At 33.9% G+C, this 21,156-nt stretch overlaps 1 protein-coding gene across 8 annotated transcripts in view; it reads left to right on the forward strand.

Annotated features, from left to right (window-relative positions):
* Positions 1 to 19,714, forward strand: part of LOC149088468 (uncharacterized) — a 100,959-nt gene extending 81,245 nt beyond the window's left edge. For 5 of the 8 annotated variants that reach the window (XM_089247569.1, XM_089247570.1, XM_089247571.1 and 2 more), the window contains 4 exons: positions 7,248 to 7,442; positions 14,699 to 14,830; positions 16,610 to 16,856; positions 17,735 to 19,713. In XM_089247569.1, coding sequence (XP_089103695.1) covers positions 7,263 to 7,442; positions 14,699 to 14,830; positions 16,610 to 16,856; positions 17,735 to 18,450 — 1,275 coding nt within the window. In that variant the 5' untranslated portion in view covers positions 7,248 to 7,262 and the 3' untranslated portion in view covers positions 18,451 to 19,713. Of the gene's footprint in view, positions 1 to 7,247; positions 7,443 to 14,698; positions 14,831 to 16,609; positions 16,857 to 17,734 lie in introns of all 8 variants that reach the window. The other 3 variants (XM_089247574.1, XM_089247575.1, XM_089247576.1) reach the window with 1 other exon arrangement.
* Positions 19,715 to 21,156: the final 1,442 nt, after the last annotated feature.

Consider the following 21,156-nt stretch of genomic DNA (forward strand, 5'->3'; position numbering starts at 1 on the left):
ATAAATTTGAAAGCTTGTAATTTAGTAATCACAACGATCCAGATGCTAATTAAAATATTAATTAATTAACTAATTAGTGATTAAAATTCGTAAAAATGAGTAAAATTGTGAATTTTTTTTTTATAAATTTGAAAGCTTGTCATTTATTAATCACAACGATCCCGATGCTAATTAAAATCTTAATTAATTAACTAATTAGTCGTTCAAATTCGTCAAAATTAGTAAAATTGCGAATTTTCTGATTTTTATAAATTTGAAAGCTTGTAATTTAGTAATCACAACGATCCAGATGCTAATTAAAATATTAATTAATTAACTAATTAGTGATTAAAATTCGTAAAAATGAGTAAAATTGTGAATTTTTTTTTTATAAATTTGAAAGCTTGTCATTTATTAATCACAACGATCCCGATGCTAATTAAAATCTTAATTAATTAACTAATTAGTCGTTCAAATTCGTCAAAATTAGTAAAATTGCGAATTTTCTGATTTTTATAAATTTGAAAGCTTGTAATTTAGTAATCACAACGATCCAGATGCTAATTAAAATATTAATTAATTAACTAATTAGTGATTAAAATTCGTAAAAATGAGTAAAATTGTGAATTTTTTTTTTATAAATTTGAAAGCTTGTCATTTATTAATCACAACGATCCCGATGCTAATTAAAATCTTAATTAATTAACTAATTAGTCGTTCAAATTCGTCAAAATTAGTAAAATTGCGAATTTTCTGATTTTTATAAATTTGAAAGCTTGTAATTTAGTAATCACAACGATCCAGATGCTAATTAAAATATTAATTAATTAACTAATTAGTGATTAAAATCAGTAAAAATGAGTAAAATTGTGAATTTTTCTAATTTTTATAAATTTGAAAGCTTGTAATTTAGTAATCACAACGATCCAGATGCTAATTAAAATATTAATTAATTAACTAATCAGTGATTAAAATTCGTAAAAATGAGTAAAATTGTGAATTTTTCTAATTTTTATAAATTTGAAAGCTTGCCATTTATTAATCACAACGATACCGATTCTAATTAAAATCTTAATTAATTAACTAATTAGTCGTTCAAATTCGTCAAAATTAGTAAAATTGCGAATTTTCTGATTTTTATAAATTTGAAAGCTTGTAATTTAGTAATCACAACGATCCAGATGCTAATTAAAATATTAATTAATTAACTAATTAGTGATTAAAATTCGTAAAAATGAGTAAAATTGTGAATTTTTTTATTTTTATAAATTGGAAAGCTTGTCATTTATTAATCACAACGATCCCGATGCTAATTAAAATCTTAATTAATTTACTAATTAGTCGTTCAAATTAATCAAAATTAGTTAAATTGCGAATTTTTAATTTTCATAAATTTGAAAGCTTGTAACTTATCAATCGCAACGATCCTGGTGCTAATAAAGATCATAATTAATTAACTAATTAGTCATTCAAGTTCATGAAGTTTTCTAATTTTCTCAACGCCATCGAGTGCACACGTTCCGGATATTTTAATGATCATTGGCAGTAAACAGTAATTATACAGCTCATTTCGGGATTTTTTCATCTTGGGAACAACCAAAACCAATCGGCAAATTTTGGAAAAAGTATGTTATTATCTAGTGTTGTGATATATTCAATCGTAATAACTGTAATTTACACATTCTGAAAATGATTTATTACGATTGTCTTGGGAAATTTATTGAATTTAATTTATAGTAATTGTTCCAGCTAATGTGTTTTTCGAATAGCCAAAAATCTTATTCCTATTAATTATCTTTAAACGAATTTCCAATCAAAGTTGGTTCAAAGAAATGTTCTCTAAATCATTGTCATTGCTTGGGCAGCGTGGGTTCCAAGCGCAGTGAGTAGGAGTTGTTCCATTTTATTTTCTACAATTTTTGGAACTGCTAGAAATCTTGTGTGAAAAAAAAGCCAGCCATATTCAAAACCACTTGTCTGAACTATCCTGCATCAATAACTTTTTACTCTTTTTTTCACAAAAAAATTGCTAAATTTTGTCGGACAGTTATCTACTCTACGGGAAGTTTGAAGCACTTTTAAAGTGTGCTTTACTATAGATATTTTGAAAGGCCTCACGCGTGAGGTATTATTTTATTAGCACTGTCCTCCTCCCAGGGGTGGATCGAGCTTATCCGCCGCCTGGGACCGTCGTGAGACAGTTTAGTTTTTCCGAAGATGATGTGTCACTCTCCGCTATCCATACGAAGGTTTTTTTTAACAGCTGGCTGATGCTAAGATAAATCCAGAAAAGAAAATTCAACTGGCCTTGCGGGGAATTGAACCTACTTCCTCTCACTTGCCGGGTGAGCACACTGAACTACAAAGTACAAGTAAACGAATCCTCTTTCCTTGCAGCTCGTGTGCTCTGAACGGGACCGTACATAGACAGCCAGACTGCTGTCAAAACTTTCGCAGCAGAGAGTGACATCATTTTCGGATAAATTACCATCTCGTGGCAATGTCAGAAATTGTGAGCTTCGGCCTGAGTTAGATCTGGCTGTCTATGTACGGCTCCATTCAGCGCACACAAGCTCCAAGCAAAGAGGATTCGTTGGTTTTGTGGTCTAGTACGCTCACCCGGCAAGTGAGAGGACGTGGGTCCGCACAAGGGCGCTTAAATGTTCTTTCCTGGATTTATCTTCCAGCAGTCAAAACCTTCGTAGTAATAGCGGCGAGAGACATCATCATCGGATATTATCAAAGCCTTTGAAAGTAGGAAAAGAAAAGCGTTAGCTAAAAGGGGGAAACACCTTCAATGCCCGTGCTTAGAAATATTCACACTATAATTCTGCCTCAGATTAATTACTTCGGAAGTATAAAATTTCATTTATTTATTTATAGGTTCAATGTCGAGTAAAATATACTTGTAAGGACCGGGTGGTGGGGGACACCAAAATAATTCAAGTGCTCAGGGCCTCCAAACATCTTAATCCGGCCCTGTTAAAAGACAGCTAGATGCTGTCTTTTTAATCTCCCTTTTCCTCCTAGAATGTACCAATCTCAAATGGCTGGACTTGAATCACTATGGCCTTCTTTCGAAGGGCTCGAACACTTTTCAAACGAGCAATAATACAAACCAAATCCAGCTCCTGGAATAGGCTCTGCACGCAAGCTGCTACGGAATATGGTATGCCCTATAAGGCAGTATTTCGACCCAGGCGAACGCAGATGCAACTTCCAATGCAGTCCATCTCCACACCAAAAGCTATAACAGAGAAACATCTGGCAAGCCTTTTCCCAGAGTTGTGTGCATCAATACCGATCCAAAACAACCATCTGAACAGCCCTCTTGCATAGCCACCATTTGAAGGACATGAGGTCTTACGAATAATACAAGGTGATTCAGAAAAGATGGGAGAAACTTTAAGAAGTGATAGTTCACCCAATACAAACAATTGTCATCAACGAATGCATAATCTAACATCAAACGTAAACGCGCTAGTGCCTTTCGAAACGGCCGCTCCGCAAACGTTAAAACGGCATTCCCGTTGAAATTTATCGGAATAAAAATAACGCCATTCATGCATGCAAATGTAATCTGGGGAAGAAAAAGAAACCGTATGCAGATCTGCGTCACAGTGAATAAAAGGCGTGGACTCAGTATTACTAAAGTGTGTCATTATCCAGTACGTTACAACTGTTAGAACGGTTGCACGCTGGCATAAATTTACAAGGCTGAAGTCCGCGCCTTTTATTCACTGTGACGCAGATTTGAGTACTGTTTCTTCTTTTTTCCCAGGTTACATTTGCATGCACACACATCGTGTTCTTTATCTCCAGATAATTTTCAACAGGAATGCCGTTTTAATGTTTGCGGAGCAGCCGTTTCGAAACGCGCTCCCGCGTTTGCGTTTCATGTTAGACCATGCATTCTTTGATGACAATTGTTTGTGTTGGTGAGTACTATCGCCTCTTGAAGTTTTTCCATCATTTCTGAATCACCCTGAAGATGGACAGAAGAAAGGTGCTCGAAAAACTTTTTATACAACGATTCTCCTACTATGTTGACCAGGACGGCCTCCTTCATCTTTTCAATTTGGTTTTTGTTTGGCTCACTCAACACATGATGCCCTTCATTTAATGGAACAGATTGAGAATAGGAGGAAGGAACATCTACTCACATCGTTATCTCCCTCGACATTAAGAGAGCTTTTAATTGTGTGCTTCATGAGGTAATAACTAATAGCCTTCGAATTATGTCTACTCCTCTTCAGCTAAGAAATATTTTGGAGGACATTTTCTCGGGACGCTCTCTTAATATAAGTACAGCACCAGCATCCAAAAGGTTGGTTTGAGGTTGCCCCCAGGGCTTATGTGGCGGACCCGCTTTCTAGGAATACTACATTCGATTCATTACTTCTACTCCAGTGGGCCTCGAGGATCACAGCATAAGCCTTTGCCGATGACTTCCTTCTCTTGATGTCTGCTAAGGAACCCACTGAAATTACAGCCTCTGTCAACGCTGCGTTGACACAGATCTCCAAATGTTTACAACAAAATGATCTGCAAGTGGAACCATCCAAGTCCTCATTTCTCTGGCAAAACAAGAGGAAAAAGAGTCCCGCTATGAAAACTAACGGGGAACAAATTAAGTTTGCCGAAAAAGGTCTCAAAATTTTCGGAATATGGTTCGTCAACAAGCTAATATTTTTTACACACTCACATTACTTACTTAGAAAAGCTATCAATACGCTAGATCATTTCAGACGATTATTGGGTGCAGGGTGGGGATACCATCGTAATCTGGGGAACACCCTCTACAGAACTGTACTGCATCGACAGATTGCCCTTGGGGCTCCCATCTGGTTTTCTACCCCCTCTGCTCGGCGCCTGGCAAAAATGGACGTGATTCAAAGACAAGCTCTAATTTATACCACGCGAGCGTATCGAACCATGGCCACCATTTGTTTTACAGATTGCAACTGGTAACCCCCCCCCCCGGGACTAGCTATAAAATCTTTTGAGATTTATGAAAATTGGAAAATTCGCAATTATACCGATTTGCACGAATTTGAATGACTAATTAGTTAATAAATTATGATCTTAATTAGCATCAATATCATTGTCATTAATAAATTACAAGCTTTCAAATTTATAAAAATTCGAAATTTTACCAATTTTCACGAATTTTAATCACTAATTAAATAATTAATTAATATTTTAATTAGCATCAGGATCGTTGTGATTACTAAATTACAAGCTTTCAAATTTATAAAAATTAAAAAATTCACAATTTTACTAATTTTCAGAAATTTTAATCACTAATTAGTTTATTAATTAATATTTTAATTAGCATCTGGATCGTTGTGATTACTAAATTACAAGCTTTCAAATTTATAAAAATCAGAAAATTCGCAATTTCACTAATTTTTATGAATTTGAATGATTAGTTAGTTAATTAATTATGATCTTAATTAGCACCAGGATCATTGTGGTTGATAAATGACAAGCTTTCAAATTTATGAAAATTAAGAAATTTGCAATTTTACTAATTTTGACGAATGTGAACGACTAATTAGTTAATTAATTAAGATTTTAATTAGAATCGGTATCGTTGTGATTAATAAATGGCAAGCTTTCAAATTTATAAAAATTAGAAAAATTCACAATTTTACTCATTTTTACGAATTTTAATCACTGATTAGTTAATTAATTAATATTTTAATTAGCATCTGGATCGTTGTGATTACTAAATTACAAGCTTTCAAATTTATAAAAATCAGAAAATTCGCAATTTCACTAATTTTTATGAATTTGAATGATTAGTTAGTTAATTAATTATGATCTTAATTAGCACCAGGATCATTGTGGTTGATAAATGACAAGCTTTCAAATTTATGAAAATTAAGAAATTTGCAATTTTACTAATTTTGACGAATGTGAACGACTAATTAGTTAATTAATTAAGATTTTAATTAGAATCGGTATCGTTGTGATTAATAAATGGCAAGCTTTCAAATTTATAAAAATTAGAAAAATTCACAATTTTACTCATTTTTACGAATTTTAATCACTGATTAGTTAATTAATTAATATTTTAATTAGCATCTGGATCGTTGTGATTACTAAATTACAAGCTTTCAAATTTATAAAAATCAGAAAATTCGCAATTTTACTAATTTTGACGAATTTGAACGACTAATTAGTTAATTAATTAAAATTTTAATTAAAATCGGGATCGTTGTGATTACTAAATTACAAGCTTTCAAATTTATAAAAATCAGAAAATTCGCAATTTTACTAATTTTGACGAATTTGAACGACTAATTAGTTAATTAATTAAGATTTTAATTAGCATCGGGATCGTTGTGATTAATAAATGACAAGCTTTCAAATTTATAAAAAAAAAATTCACAATTTTACTCATTTTTACGAATTTTAATCACTAATTAGTTAATTAATTAATATTTTAATTAGCATCTGGATCGTTGTGATTACTAAATTACAAGCTTTCGAATTTATAAAAATCAGAAAATTCGCAATTTTACTAATTTTGACGAATTTGAACGACTAATTAGTTAATTAATTAAGATTTTAATTAGCATCGGGATCGTTGTGATTAATAAATGACAAGCTTTCAAATTTATAAAAAAAAAAATTCACAATTTTACTCATTTTTACGAATTTGAACGACTAATTAGTTAATTAATTAAAATTTTAATTAGAATCGGGATCGTTGTGATTACTAAAGTACAAGCTTTCAAATTTATAAAAATTAGAAAATTCACATTTTTACTAATTTTCATGAAAGTTACGAAATGTCAGCTTTTACCGTAGTGCTTGGTAAAAGCCCGAAATGTATACGTTTTCAAGCGTATTTCGGGCTTTTACCAACTCGACTTGGTAAAACCTAGGATTTACCGGTAAAACCTAGGTTTTACCACTCTTCGGGCTTTTACCGTAACATATATATATATATATATATATATATATATAAATTTTTTTTTTTTTTTTTTTAATTTTTATAATATTCTAGTGAGTGGTTTCATATTTTTAACTAAAATTTTGAAACATCATTTTATATATATATATATATATAAATGGTATTTCTTGAAGGAAAATATCAAATTTTAAATTTTTTTGATTTGCTGAAAAAAATTTATAGATTCAAATTTCACTGAAATTGAATAATTTTCAGATTAATGAAGAAATTGGAAAATTTATTTTTGTCAATTTAACAAAAATTACGTAATTTTTATGTGATATTTTATTTTTTTCTTCCGCAGTCCGAACATTCTGAAATGAGAGGAAACTTATTGTTCGTCCATTTTCTACTGTTGGTGGTACTATTGCTGAGATGTCCATCGGTTTCGGGCCACGGCCGCTTGGTGGAGCCACCGTCTCGGTCAAGTATGTGGCGTTTCGGTTTCAAGACCAACAGGAACTACAATGACAACGAGCTATTCTGCGGAGGTTATACGGTGAGTGTGGAGGTTATACACAAATTGTTAACAATTGTTTTTCCTTGCCATCTTTATTGTTCCAGTTATTAGAAACCAAACAGTTGTCTAAAGACCTGATAATAAATCAAATAAATTTACGATATCAAAACAGTTCATTTTTTTTAACCCTCTCGCTTTCATTGACGAGATATTTCGCCTTCTTATAGGGGGATTTTTATTTTGGCAATGATATTTTGTATAAAGCTGGTTTTCTGAATGGAAGACATTTTCATATCTCCCTTACTTTTGCACATACTGAGAATCGGCGAGAAAGCATACTTCAAAGAAGAAAAATTTGGTATTTTACATGTTCAGTAAATTCTGCTGTACTGGTTAAAGGCAAATTTTTTCAATTTTCTTTGTATAATACACGGATATATATAAAATGTATAAAAATAATTTAGTTTAAATTTCGAAATAAATGTATAACATAATTCAAATTTTAAAATGAATGAGTAATTACAGTAGTAATAATAAAGCATTACATTAGTAATTTTAGTTTTCAAATGAATGGGAGAAATTGCTTAGTTTAAATTTCTAAATAAATTTATAAAATAATTTAATTTCAGAAATTTCTAACATGAATTTAATTTCAGAAATTTCTATTTAATTTCAGAAATTTCTATTTAATTTTAGAAATTTCTATTTAATTTCAGAAATTTCTAACATGAATTTCATTTCGAAAAAAATTAAAACGAGTTTCATTTTAGTTATTTATGATTGGTGAATAAAAACTGGAAACTTTATATACTCGCACTTTATATTAAAAAATGAAATTTTTTTGGAATTTAAAATTTTTTTTAATCAGCTACCTCATTGAAATTCTAGATAAATTCTAAAGAAATACAAATTTCCGAAATTCTGAATATGAATTTAATTTCCGAAATTCTGAATATGAATTTAATTTCCGAAATTCTGAATATGAATTTAATTTCCGAAATTCTGAATATGAATTTAATTTCCGAAATTCTGAATATGAATTTAATTTCCGAAATTCTGAATATGAATTTAATTTCCGAAATTCTGAATATGAATTTAATTTCCGAAATTCTGAATATGAATTTAATTTCCGAAATTCTGAATATGAATTTAATTTCCGAAATTCTGAATATGAATTTAATTTCCGAAATTCTGAATATGAATTTAATTTCAGAATTTCCGTGTACGAATTTCAGAAATTTCGGATAAGAGTTTCATTTGTAATAAGTTATTATTGGTCAATAAAAACTGAACTTAAACTGATAAATATCAAAAAGTTTTAAAATCACGCTTCATATTTAAAAATGAAATTTTTCGGAACCTGAAAAAATTTTTTAATCAGCCACCTCATTGAAATTCTGGTGAATAACAATATCAGAAAATTTTTTTTTGCAATTTCAATACACACGTAAAGTGCATCCGCAAGACACCATAAACTCCCTCGGGGCGGTCGGTGTTGATGGCAAGGTATCAAAGTTTACTCCCTTGGGAAACGTTAAAATACCGGTGGGATAAGGCGAAAAAATATAAGGAAAGATACGGGGGATTCGCCAGGAGAAAAGTTTTCGTGCAGTCGTATCGTAAATCATCAGGAAAACGGGAGTCGTTCCACGTCTGGGATGGACACATTCAAAGATGCAGGGTAGACTTAAATCTAACTTAAGGATCTCTGGAGACCGGTCATTTCTCTTGATATAATGCTAGATGCATAGGAAGTACTCTACTCACTGTAGATGTGCGTTACAACTCCATTGACATATGCTGTATTGATCGTATTTATTCAGGAATGTGCATAAAAGTTTGTAGAACGCATGGAATTCATATAAATACATCGAAATTCCTGACTTTTATGCCAATTTTCTTTGTATAATACACGGGTATAAATTGAACTCGCGTTAATTTAAATTTTGAAGTAGATGTGTGAAATTGCTTGAATTTCGAAAGAAAATTTATAAATTAAATTTCGAAATAAATGTGTATATTTATAATTTATTTTGAATTTCGAAATAAATGTACAAAATAATTTAATTCGAATTTAGAAACAAAAGTATAAAATAATTTATCATCAAAAATTTGGGATAGAATATATGAATTAGTTTTCAAGAATAAATTAAATTTCAGAAATTCTGAGTATGAATTTATTTAAAAAGAAATTTTGAACAAGAATTTAACTCTAGAAATTCCGAATATGAGTTTCATTTAAAAAATTTTGAGTGTGAATTTATTTAAGAATAAATTTCGAAGATTAATTTAATTTCAGGAATTCCGAATATGAATTTTTTCTTAACGTCGTTGAAAGAATCCATAGATACACATTATGCATAATATAAACATTTATTATACATAATAAAGTAAAGCGGGATTATAACACTACACAAATACAAACGTGTAATCGGTCCGACAGCCAAATAGCGACAGACAAGTAGTCCGCATCACCGCATGAGGGCGCTGTGCTCAATATGGAAATTGCATATAATATTCCATGCATCATTTTTTTCAAAAATTCTACATATGAATTCAATTTCGAACATGAATTTAGTTTTAGAAATTCTAAATGATTTTTTTTCAAAACTTTTGAGTATTAATTTAATTTTAGAAATTTCGGATATGAATGTCATTTTTTATGAATAGAAATTTTATATATAAATTTAATTTAAAAAGAAATTTTTGGAACATTAATTTCATTTCAGAAATTTCGAATATGAATTTTCTTTCAAAATTTTTGAATATGAATTTAATTTCAGCAATTTTGAAAACGAATTTTTGAACACGAATTTGATTTTAAAAATTCCGAATATGAATTTCATTGGAAATGAGTTACGATTAGTCAATGAAACTGAAAACTTTTTCTGGCAAACAGCAAAAAATATTAAAATATCAGACCTCAAAAAATTTCAAAACATTCGGAATCGTTTTGAGCTTTTGATCAATTTATCATTTTCTAAATGTTTTTTTACTGGGTTATATATAATTATTTATAGTTTTCCCGTATATCCTTCTGTGGGCAGAAAAATTAAATAATTTAATATATTTTAAAAAAAATTATGCATTTTATTAAGTGTACAAATATTATTAAAATTTCCATAAAGATTACAATACTACTTTGAAAACAATTTTTATTTAGTTATTTTAGTTGCGGACTTCAATGATAGTAAGGAATTCGTGTAAGACGATACACGCAAATTTTAATAAATTTCCTGTAGCTGTCACGTGTTTCACCGAACAACCTGAATACCTAAAGGAACATTTTGAATAATGTACTCGTGCACACATAACTTGACTCATCGTCGTAATAATAACAATAATGTCGGGGCGTAACCTTTCTCTCACCCGAAGCTGCGTCCGGATTCTTCAGTCCATGAATCTTCCCAAATGATGAATAAGCAAAGAAATATTACCTGTGTCCCAAACGATTTAAAAAAGCCATTGGCAGTGTAGTGGATGAATCTCCTTAAAAAACATCGAGTTCAGAGGTGAACATTTTAAGATCCGTATATTACCTCATATCCCCCTTACTTTTAAATACTTATATAACCTGTTCTTATGCCATTCTTTTTTCTATACGACGTTTTTCAGGGTATCTTTCATGTTTTCTTTGCATTCCATCGGAAAATATGTTTGCATTGACAGGAGACAGTGTCATTATCAATAGGCAATAAGTGTCCTCGCCGCCTCAAGTTCAAGTTCTTGTGTGAATATCTACGTACAGGGTGTCCCGTTCTTGATTTATTTTAGGGGAAAATTTTTCCCCCAAACTTCATTTATAAATATACCAATCCTTCAGTTTTTTTATAAAATTTTGAACTATCCCCAGTGCACAATACGTTCGTTATTTTTCTGCAATCAATTATATTAATTATCTGTTAATTAATTTTTATAAACTATTTTACTCATTTCGTTTTTCGACTAGTGTTTTGGCTTCAAAAATAAATTCAAAAACTAGTCAGTTTTTTTTTAAACATTTTTTTTTAAATTTGATGTCTTGAGCTCTTCACTCATTAATTCCAGCTGTTACAACTATATACAGGGTATCCTGTAAATTTTAACTCGACCTTTATCAACATCAAGCGTTCGTCGTGGAGAAAAAAAAATTCCCAAAACGTGTGCAAAAATCATCCTGAGGCCTAAAAAGAAAAAAAAATCACAATGATATAAAGCAGTGGAACTTCGGATAAGGAGCGATTCGGCTATATATATACGAGCATATAACGAGTAATTCGCATAACGACTCAAAATCTTGAATGGATTTTAACTCTGTTAACGAGCGATGATTCGCATTACGAGCAAAAATTCCGCACTTTGTTCATTCAGTTTCACTTCTTCGCAACTGAACCGATGGCTTTTCTCTTTCTTCCGCACACGTACTCTGGAACTGTGTGTGTAATATACAGGCACACAAATACAAAGGCCACAACAATCGAATTGCCCAACGAGGTGGTTGAAATATTCTCTCCTTCAGTCTCGAATTTCCGATCGACAATCACGATTTCCAGCATCGAAAGGCTTAAAACCAAAGAACTATTTCAGCGATGTTCCGGTATGACTGAGAAAACAAAAACCTTACCTTCCGAGAGTTTTGAAAAAAAAATTTTAATACTTGCAAGAGCTTATGGACCGTGTATTGCATCAAGATCGTCAATATAGCCTGGGATGGAGTCACCAAGAGAATCCTTAATCCTGCTTGGAGAAAATTGTGGGCTGATTGCATTATTAAACGGGACTTTGAGGGGTTAGCTGATTAACATTAGAGTCAAAGAGGTGTTCCTGGGGCTAGAAAGTGAATGAGGACGACATTCAAAAACTAGTGGAGGAACATAGCCAAGCGTTGACCACAGACTAACTGATGGAGCTCCATGGCCTGCAAGAGCTTATGGACAGGTTCTCGTCTGAAGAAGAGAGAATTAATGGCCTAAATTGTCATGAATTGTCATAGGGGGGGGGGGAAATTGTGCGACTTCACAACATAATTTAATAGCCTTAATAATAGAACGCGTGATATTTGGAAAATATGAAAAAATCTATTAATTCACTAAATTCCACCTGCGGCAGAGAAACCGATGTTCTAAAAATACAGTGAACCCCCCTCTTAACGAACACCCTTCAGACCCGGCCACGTGTTATACATTTTTACAAACGAAAGTTAGAAAATAATTTTTTCAAAAATTCAAAATTCGAAAATTCAATTTTTATCATTTAAATTTTTCTGAATTATCAGTTAACGTGTATTTTTCCCCCATCTCGCATCCCCCTATAAAATGCTCTTCACGCACCCCTTGTAACGAACCACTGTTCTAAATAGAATTTATCAGCTGAGCCTATGCACTCAGAGAACCCTCGTTCCACCATTCAAGGTATCAAAATATTCTAAACAAACGACATTAAAAGAATACTTATTACTAATATACTTACGACGATATCCTTTGTCTTGAAATACCTAAAAATTTATTTCAAGTTCAATCCAGTTTTACAAGATATTCGGGAAAAGTAGATAGGTAGTAAAACCTACTAATTAAAATCAAAAGCAACCTTTTTTTCATGAGTGACTATAATCTTTGGAAATTCAGTTTATATTCGTAATTGAACAAAGTAATTTGTGCCCATGTTACAACGCCAAAAACATCAGATATTTCAACACATTTTTTGCTAGTTTGTGATTGTTCCAAAAATCATTAATTCCTAGCCGCCACGGAAAGTATTTTTAACCCTTACGGTAGGAGACGTGAGATGCTCAAGTATCTGGATGTCTTTGAATATTACATTGCAACCCGCTGAGAAACATCCTGGAACATGCTAGTGACTGTGGTTGCGTATAGATATGTGAATGTCTTAATTAGGCAGTGGTGAAATCCGGCTGAGGTTTTCACCTCAAAGATCAGCTCACCTACGCTACTCTTCAAACGAGCTACTAATTAGATTCACAGAGTGCATTTCCTCCCTTTCTTTTGTTCAGAATCAGCTACCATGATTTAGAACCAGAAATGTTAATCTTTGCCACCTTTAGACTTCTTATTCTATGACAAAAAATGTTTGCTCACACGCACGTGAGCCCTTAAGCTTGACCCAATATTTCTGAATCAACGTGTAATTTTGTTGTTTTTTTAACTACGCTTGAGCCATATGAACACACCTTGAATTAAGCGCTGTACCTTTCAGTGAAGCCTTACATGCTAATTGAAATCGACATTTGTCATAACAACCGCTTTAACAAGACTGTCCCATTAAAACGACCGGAGAGATAAATCCAAAATGTTTTCAAACCCATCCCATGTTATTTTTCATACACAAAGACTTCAATCCGATACAACGTCCGAATTCAGCTCTGTCCTCATAGGCATAAAATTGTATCAGGCTCTTGCCTGATACTGGGTTGTGGAGAGCCCTTTCCCCCCACTACTCTTAAGCTCTACCTGTATTATGTTCAACCTTCACTTTCGATATTGAAGACTTTGATTGCATACACGCAAACTTATGAACCAATTATAACAAAATTTTATTATTTTCTAACCTCATGAATTTTCATTGCAACTGCTAACACTATAACAAAATGAATAATACATCTTCAAACACTTGAGTGTGATATGAAAATATGCCATTGGTCACTTAGGCGATCTGTGAATGTGCTGCGGGCCACTCTGTGATTTGGAACTGTGCCGCACGTCACTCAAATAATCTGGAAATGTGCGGCATGTTCAAGAAATCCGTAAATATTTCGTGAGTCACTTGAGTAATCTGAAGCAGCACTGCAGGGTACTGAAGTGATTTGCTAGTATGCCACGGGTCACTCAAGTAATCTGGGAAATGTGCCGCAGATCACTTTTTGCGATTTAGAAATATGCCGCTGGCTGTTCAAGTGCTCTCGAACTGTGCTGCATGTTACTCAAGTGATGTTAAGGTATGCCCCGGGTCACTTAAGAGATCTGTTTGTATTTCACTTAGTTTTTTACAAAACTATGATTGTGAGGTCGCGGGCCACATCAGGTGACTCCGAAGACCACAGATTGCGTAGGTATGATCTAACGTGTGGATAGACCGTAACAGAAACAATTATTACTCCCATAATGATGATGATTGAAATTCAGAATGGTTTGTCTATCAAATAATGGCTTAAATGGCTGCATATGGTAATTTTAAGACTAAATTGAAAGTAATTTTTTCCAACAGCATTTCTTAATTCAATTTCCTGCTCTTTCGATTAATTGATTTTTGTCATGTGCTCAGAATTTCTTTAATTTTATTTTACTTCTCGAAAATTTCAGGTCCAGTGGCAACGGAACGGCGGCAAATGCGGCGTTTGCGGCGATGCATGGCATCTGCCGAGGCCTAGGCCTAATGAGGCGGGAGGTACTTACGGCAAAGGGATAATCGTCAAGAGATACGCTCGAGGGCAGGTGAGTAATCGGTGACTCCATCCTGCGGTCACTACAGCGATTCAATTACAGTAAATACGTTTTAAGAGGAAAATAATCGACAAAAGTATACCAATGATTCTTTTTTTATGACGAACCCATACATTGGACTTATTACTTAAAATATTATAATAAGCTTAATTGCTAGAGCCCGGATAGTAAGCAATTGCATATTTTAGCACTTTTCATAATTACTGCATGTATACGCATGAAATCACCAAAATTTCAGAATAGGTGCACATTTTTAGCATTTCTTTCTATTATTCTAATCACACTGTAATATAATAAACTATACACTGTAATTAAGTTTTAAAGACTTTTCTCTTTTATTCTTCAAATTTAATCATATTTCTTTAATTCCTTTCAAGGAAATATTTCACCATCAAGCAGCATTCATTTTAATGCATATTTTTAGCATTTTTAAATGCCCTCCTACAGATATGAATGCATGTTTTCTTCATTTTTTTCCGCCTACTTTTTTAATTCAACTGCATATTTTTCTTTTAGTCTATATATTTCAGTGTTTTTAATACGTTCATTTTTTTTTTTTTTTTTTTTTTTTTTTTTTTTTTTGCACTTTACTGCACATTTTTCCTTTTTTTCTGTATTTTCAAATGAACGGGTGTATTGAGTTTTTAAGGAATGTTTTTTATTTTGTGCAAATTTCGGTGATTTTAAATGCATGTTTCGGTGATATTTCGACACTTTTGAGTGCATATTTTCACAATTTTTAGGAATTTTTTTGACGTGAACGTCTTTTAAATCGGCTGATAATACTGTGAACATTTCCAAAAAGTTGCTTGACAAAATTCTTTAAACTATAGGCGGAGATAGGCTGAAGGGGCACGGTCATCATTGTTGGGGGGCACGATGATGATGATGATGTCAATTCATATATGCGTATATACATTAGATAAATCGACTCCACCTTTGACGCTGGGTGGGGGGATGGCCCCCCCCCCCATGGCCCCCGTATCTCCACCCATGCTTTAAACGCTCGTCACTCAAAAAAGCACGCAACGCTCGTCAAAGGCAAATGCACATGACAAAGTTGCATCCAATGATATCAGTCCGGTTTCAATATCACTTCTTGTCTGGGCACCAGGCCCGTGGCCCTGATTCGTAACAATTTTTTCCCCGCTGTATCCATGGGTGGAGATGCGCCCCCCCCCCCACCCCAGCGTCAAAGGTTGAGTCGACTGATCTAACGTATATATGTACTTATATATGAATTGACACATCATCTTGCCCCCCCCCCAGACTTCCAAGTCTATCTCCGCCTATGGCTGTATCTCAAAAGTATGCAACGAAAATAGACGGCATTTGTAACGTTTGTTAGCTATTATTACGTCATTACCTAACAAAAAACGCATTCACGTCAGAGTTTGCGGCCGCGTCTATGACACAGCCTATCCAATTTTTCCGCACTTCAAGTATTTTTTAAAATATACGCAAAAAAAAAATTCATATTTTGCGTACATTTTTCATTTTTATTGCCATACTTCGGCATTATCGGAGGTATTTGTTTTCATTTTTCGTACGTATTTTTGATTTTATGGTATACCTCGGCGTTTTTAAGTTTAGATTTATATTTCTAGTGCATATTTCAGTGTTTCTTGATTCATATTTTAGCGTGTTTTAGTGCATATTTTGCCACTTTTTTAGCGCATATAATCCCCGCGCTCTACTTATTACTATCATCAATAAGATAATTCAATTTCGGGACTAACAGCAACCTAACGCATTAATATTTGCTTTCAGATGATCACATCGACTGTTGAGATCACAGCGAACCATAGAGGTTTCTTCGAGTTCAAGATCTGTCCTCACAACGATCCAGCAACTGAAGTGACGCAAGACTGTCTTGATAGGTACCCGCTACAAGTGGCCGATGGCTCGGGGACACAGTATTACGTGACTCCTGGTACCGGACCATTCAACGTTAAACTGATACTTCCGAAAAAGATCACTTGTTCACAATGCGTGTTCCAATGGACCTATACAGCAGGTAGGTTTGATTTCATGCGAATTCATCTGCGTATAAAATAAAAATTTCTGATAAATATCAAAATGTACAGTCCACGCCGCTTAATGTAATCATGACGGGAGGCGGGGTTTCTGATAAGAATTACCGAATAATAATTACATCCAAAAAAAGTCCCATTCGCGAGTACTTTGACCACACATCCCGTTTGGTCGAACGGGAGGTTTTGTAAACGGCTGTTGGTAAAACGGGACAGCTGTTTTTCTTTACCACGTAATTGGTTGCGAAATGTTCAAGCGTTCCATTTTTTAAAATTCTATTTTAAAACGGGACCTTTTTTTCATTTAAGCTAAAATCCTTCATTTTTGTATTCATGCATTGTGAGGCGTTGAAATGCAACTGCCTAATGTATATCACGAATTAAGATATTTTTTCCAATGTACAATATTTCATAAATCCCATGAGAAAGTCTCTCGGAAAAAGAATTTTTAATCCCAGCACTGTCAACGGAGGCTGTTTGATTATTCCCGTCGCAGTGTAGGCTCTGTGTGTGTATATTGCATATACCGTAAACGGAAAGGGAAACAAAACTGCCCAGCACTGTGAACGGAGGATTTGTTTCTTCGTTTCCTGTCACAGTGCAGGCGCTGTTTATATATATATTGTATACATTGTATATTTAGACCATTCTCAAATCTCTCCCACTTCAACATACTCGAAGTCCCGAAAACAAAAAAAAACAAAACATTTTTTTCCCATGTTATGATATTGGTTCGTCTCGTTCTTTCCAGAACTGGTAACAATACAGGAATGATTACATTATCCGTGATTATAATAAGCGGTGTCGAGTATAATAGGTGTTACTGGAGAAGTAACTTTCTTTTTTTTTTGGTCATTTACAGGAAATAACTGGGGTCGATGTGAAAATGGAACCTCTAAAGTTGGTTGCGGACCACAAGAAACTTTCCGTGGTTGCGCTGACGTGGCCATTGACGACTCTGACGGAAACTCGATACCGATGTACAACAACAATGGGCCGTCGATCTCGGCCATTCCTACGCGAACACCAACGAAACCTAAACCCAAACCTCCGAGCAGGAAACGTCCACAAACAAGGCCCTGGAGACGACCTCACTCGGAGAGGCGACCGACGCAACCAACGACTAGGAAGCCACCATCAACAGCCAAGAAACCCACGCACAGGAGACAGCGGCCAACTTCTTGGGCAACGCAGATTAAACGTTACACGACGACAACCAAAGCGCCGAAAACCACGACTACGACCCGGGCACCGATAACCAGGTGGTACCAGCGTCCGGGATATCCCAGAGGAAGGTACCCGCAGACCAGACGCACGACATCGTGGATCACGTACACGGAAAAGCCGCCGTTCAGGAAACAGCAGAACGTCACGAAGAAACCGCGTCCGACCCAGAAGCCAAAGCCTAACGGCACCAGGAAGTCGTACGGCTCCACCCAGTCCGCCGGTACTGTCGAAGGGAACTGCAGGGCCGTCGGGGTCTGGAAGAACGTACCGGGTATCGCCAGCTGGTGTGACGTCAATTGTCCGAGAGGCTATTGTCCGGCCTCGCACTGTGATTGCAGTCGAAGGAAGTGATGCGATAATACCGTATCATCATCGCATTCTATTGCTTGTCAGGGAAAAATCGCCCAACTTTGGATAGCAACAGGTATCAGGGTACGGTCTACAAGTTCAAGAAGAGATGTATACTCTGGTGCTTGGTCTGGAAGTCTTCAAGGGGAAATTTCACACTTTTTTCTACCATTTTATACCTTTTCACTGACTCCATCAAGATGACAAATGTCCAAAGTTTTGGCGACATTCCTTATATTGCCACCCTATGAGCTTCTCGATCAAAGATTATCATGGATTTCGACGACATCTAGATCTAGACTAAAGGGTCGAACTACAAAACTTCGCCAATTTGCATTTTCATACCGTGTATCCCCAACAATGTTTTATTTTAAACAAAATAATGGACCATATCATTTGGCCGTATTTCAATCAATACACTGCCAATGATGGTGCAAGTTATAAGATACCCTAGGTATCTACACTGTAAAAAATTTCTATTTGGGCGGGACCTATTTTTGGTGCAGCGTGTGACAGCACATATCGCTCGGCCCAATAGCCACCACTTTTGTATCCATTCAATAATTTTGGTGCTTACGTATTTTTTTTAGCGACTTCGTTGGGCATTGTTGTGCCCTTTGTGCAGTAAAACCAGTACAAGTTAGACATTTATGGTCCCATTGAAATCTGTCCAAGATATAGCGGTACGGTATTATGGGCGTTCTATGCAAAGAGATTATGGTTGGTACCATTCAATGTAGAAAGGTATACAGGATACATATAATGTCCAAACTGACAGGTTTTACTGTGTTTGTATTACCCGTGTCAGGTTGCCAACATGAGGAAAAACTACGTAGTTATTGTTTATTCGCAGAAAAGGGGTTGCTATAATTCGCATTATCGGTGGTACCATTACTGGCAGTTTATGTCCCTGGCACAGATAATACGTAAGTTTACACCATAATTTTTTTTTAAACAAATTTTTCAGGCACGTCTCTGGAAGACAGTGCAATCAAGACAATTTTTACACCATTATTTATGCGATATTTTAGCTTTCATTTTTGTATTGAAAAATTTACACATTTTTTTATTATTATTTACTCTCTTAGGATAACAAATTTTTCTTTTACATCACGATGCCGCTTATAGTTATAATTCGTTTGTCATTTAACTTATTGAAAATGTGTCGTGTGGTGTACTTTATTTTGTGACGTCATCTTTATTGCGTACGTGTTATGATTGTCTGTATGTGTTTTGGAAGGTTTAATAAATTGTGATTTTCATTTTTCATATAAAACAATGTTGTTTATTTTTATTCAATTTTTTTTTTTTATCGAATTTGTTCATCAAAAACTCGTTAACGTAAATTGTGCTATTTACAAAAATCAAAAGTTTTTTTTCACTTCATTTAGTTTTCCATCAGTAAAAAAACAAATATTTTATTAGGCCGGGATCGCACTATAAAAGTTTGATAAAAGTCCTTTTTTCAAACTTGAAAAATGCTACCAATAAGATCATCTTTTGCATTTTCTAGAATATAACCAATAATTTTATTGGTGGCATTTTTCAAGTTTTATAAAAGTGCTTTTATCAAACTTTTATAGTGTAATCCCGACCTTATAAACGCTGTTTAATTTTTGGCCGGCCTTACACTATAAAATTTGGATAAAAGTTCATTCATAAAACTTGAAAAATGCAACCAATAGGCGGATCAGTAAAGTTCGCTCGAATGTAACAGATGTGCTTATTGGTTACATTTTTCAAGTTTTATAAAAGAATTTTTATCGAACTTTTATAGTGTAATACTGGCCTTTGAGATGTGCTGCCATCTTTCTTTCATATTAAAAGTTTTAAAGTTGCATGCTTGGATTTTGCATATTTTTATACTTGCATAAATACGAATGTCTTTTACAATACAAATGTCTGTTTTAGTTCTGTTTACTAAATTTAGTATACATTTTTACCGGTTGACTTATCTAAAAGGTGATATTTTATATTTTTATAAATTTATATAATTAATTATTAAAAATAAGATTATAAAAATCATGTATCGTTAATGCATCAATCCTGTAAACCGGTGGGTGCAAGAGAGTAGTTTTTTGGGAGTTGCGAGGTGAAAAAAAAAATTGACTGATTATTCAGGAAAATTAAAATGGTGGTACAAATTAAATTTCTTGATTTTTACAAAAATCAATAAATATGAATCGTACCTATATTTTGACGCCTCATCTTCTAACTCCTGCTCGCAGAACAAGTATTACGTCAGCATCGATGGGGGGAAGGTGGTTTAAAATTTGCGGACTTTTGATGACGGGGGGGGGGGGTGTTTGGATGATGCTTACATCATCAACCACCCTTTATAAAAATGAAATATTCTTAATGGCATCTTATTCGGTGCGCCAAAAACGTAAAAAAAACTTTTCCATGGTTATAGGGCACCTGAACTCATATTCTTCCTATTGATATGTCCAATACAGAGCCACTTTAGTGGTCTCTAAATGTTTGGGTTGGTTATTTTTTCTGGAACTGTGCCACATGTCACTCAAGGGATCTCTAAATGTGCCACGGATCGCTTGAGTGTTCTGTAACTGTGTCTTAAGTGATCTTTGAGGCCTACTTCAGTGATCTGAAAATGTGCCACTGGCCACCTAAATGCTCTGCCACGGGTCATTTAAGCGATTTGTAAAAATGTGCCGCTTAGTTCATTTTTACAAAATTAAGTTTTGGGGG

Source organism: Pholcus phalangioides, unplaced genomic scaffold (genome assembly GCF_987345545.1).
Source record: "Pholcus phalangioides strain wild (caught in Gottingen) unplaced genomic scaffold, Ppha-v1.0 ptg000003l_1, whole genome shotgun sequence".
Taxonomy (NCBI): Eukaryota; Metazoa; Arthropoda; class Arachnida; order Araneae; family Pholcidae; genus Pholcus; species Pholcus phalangioides.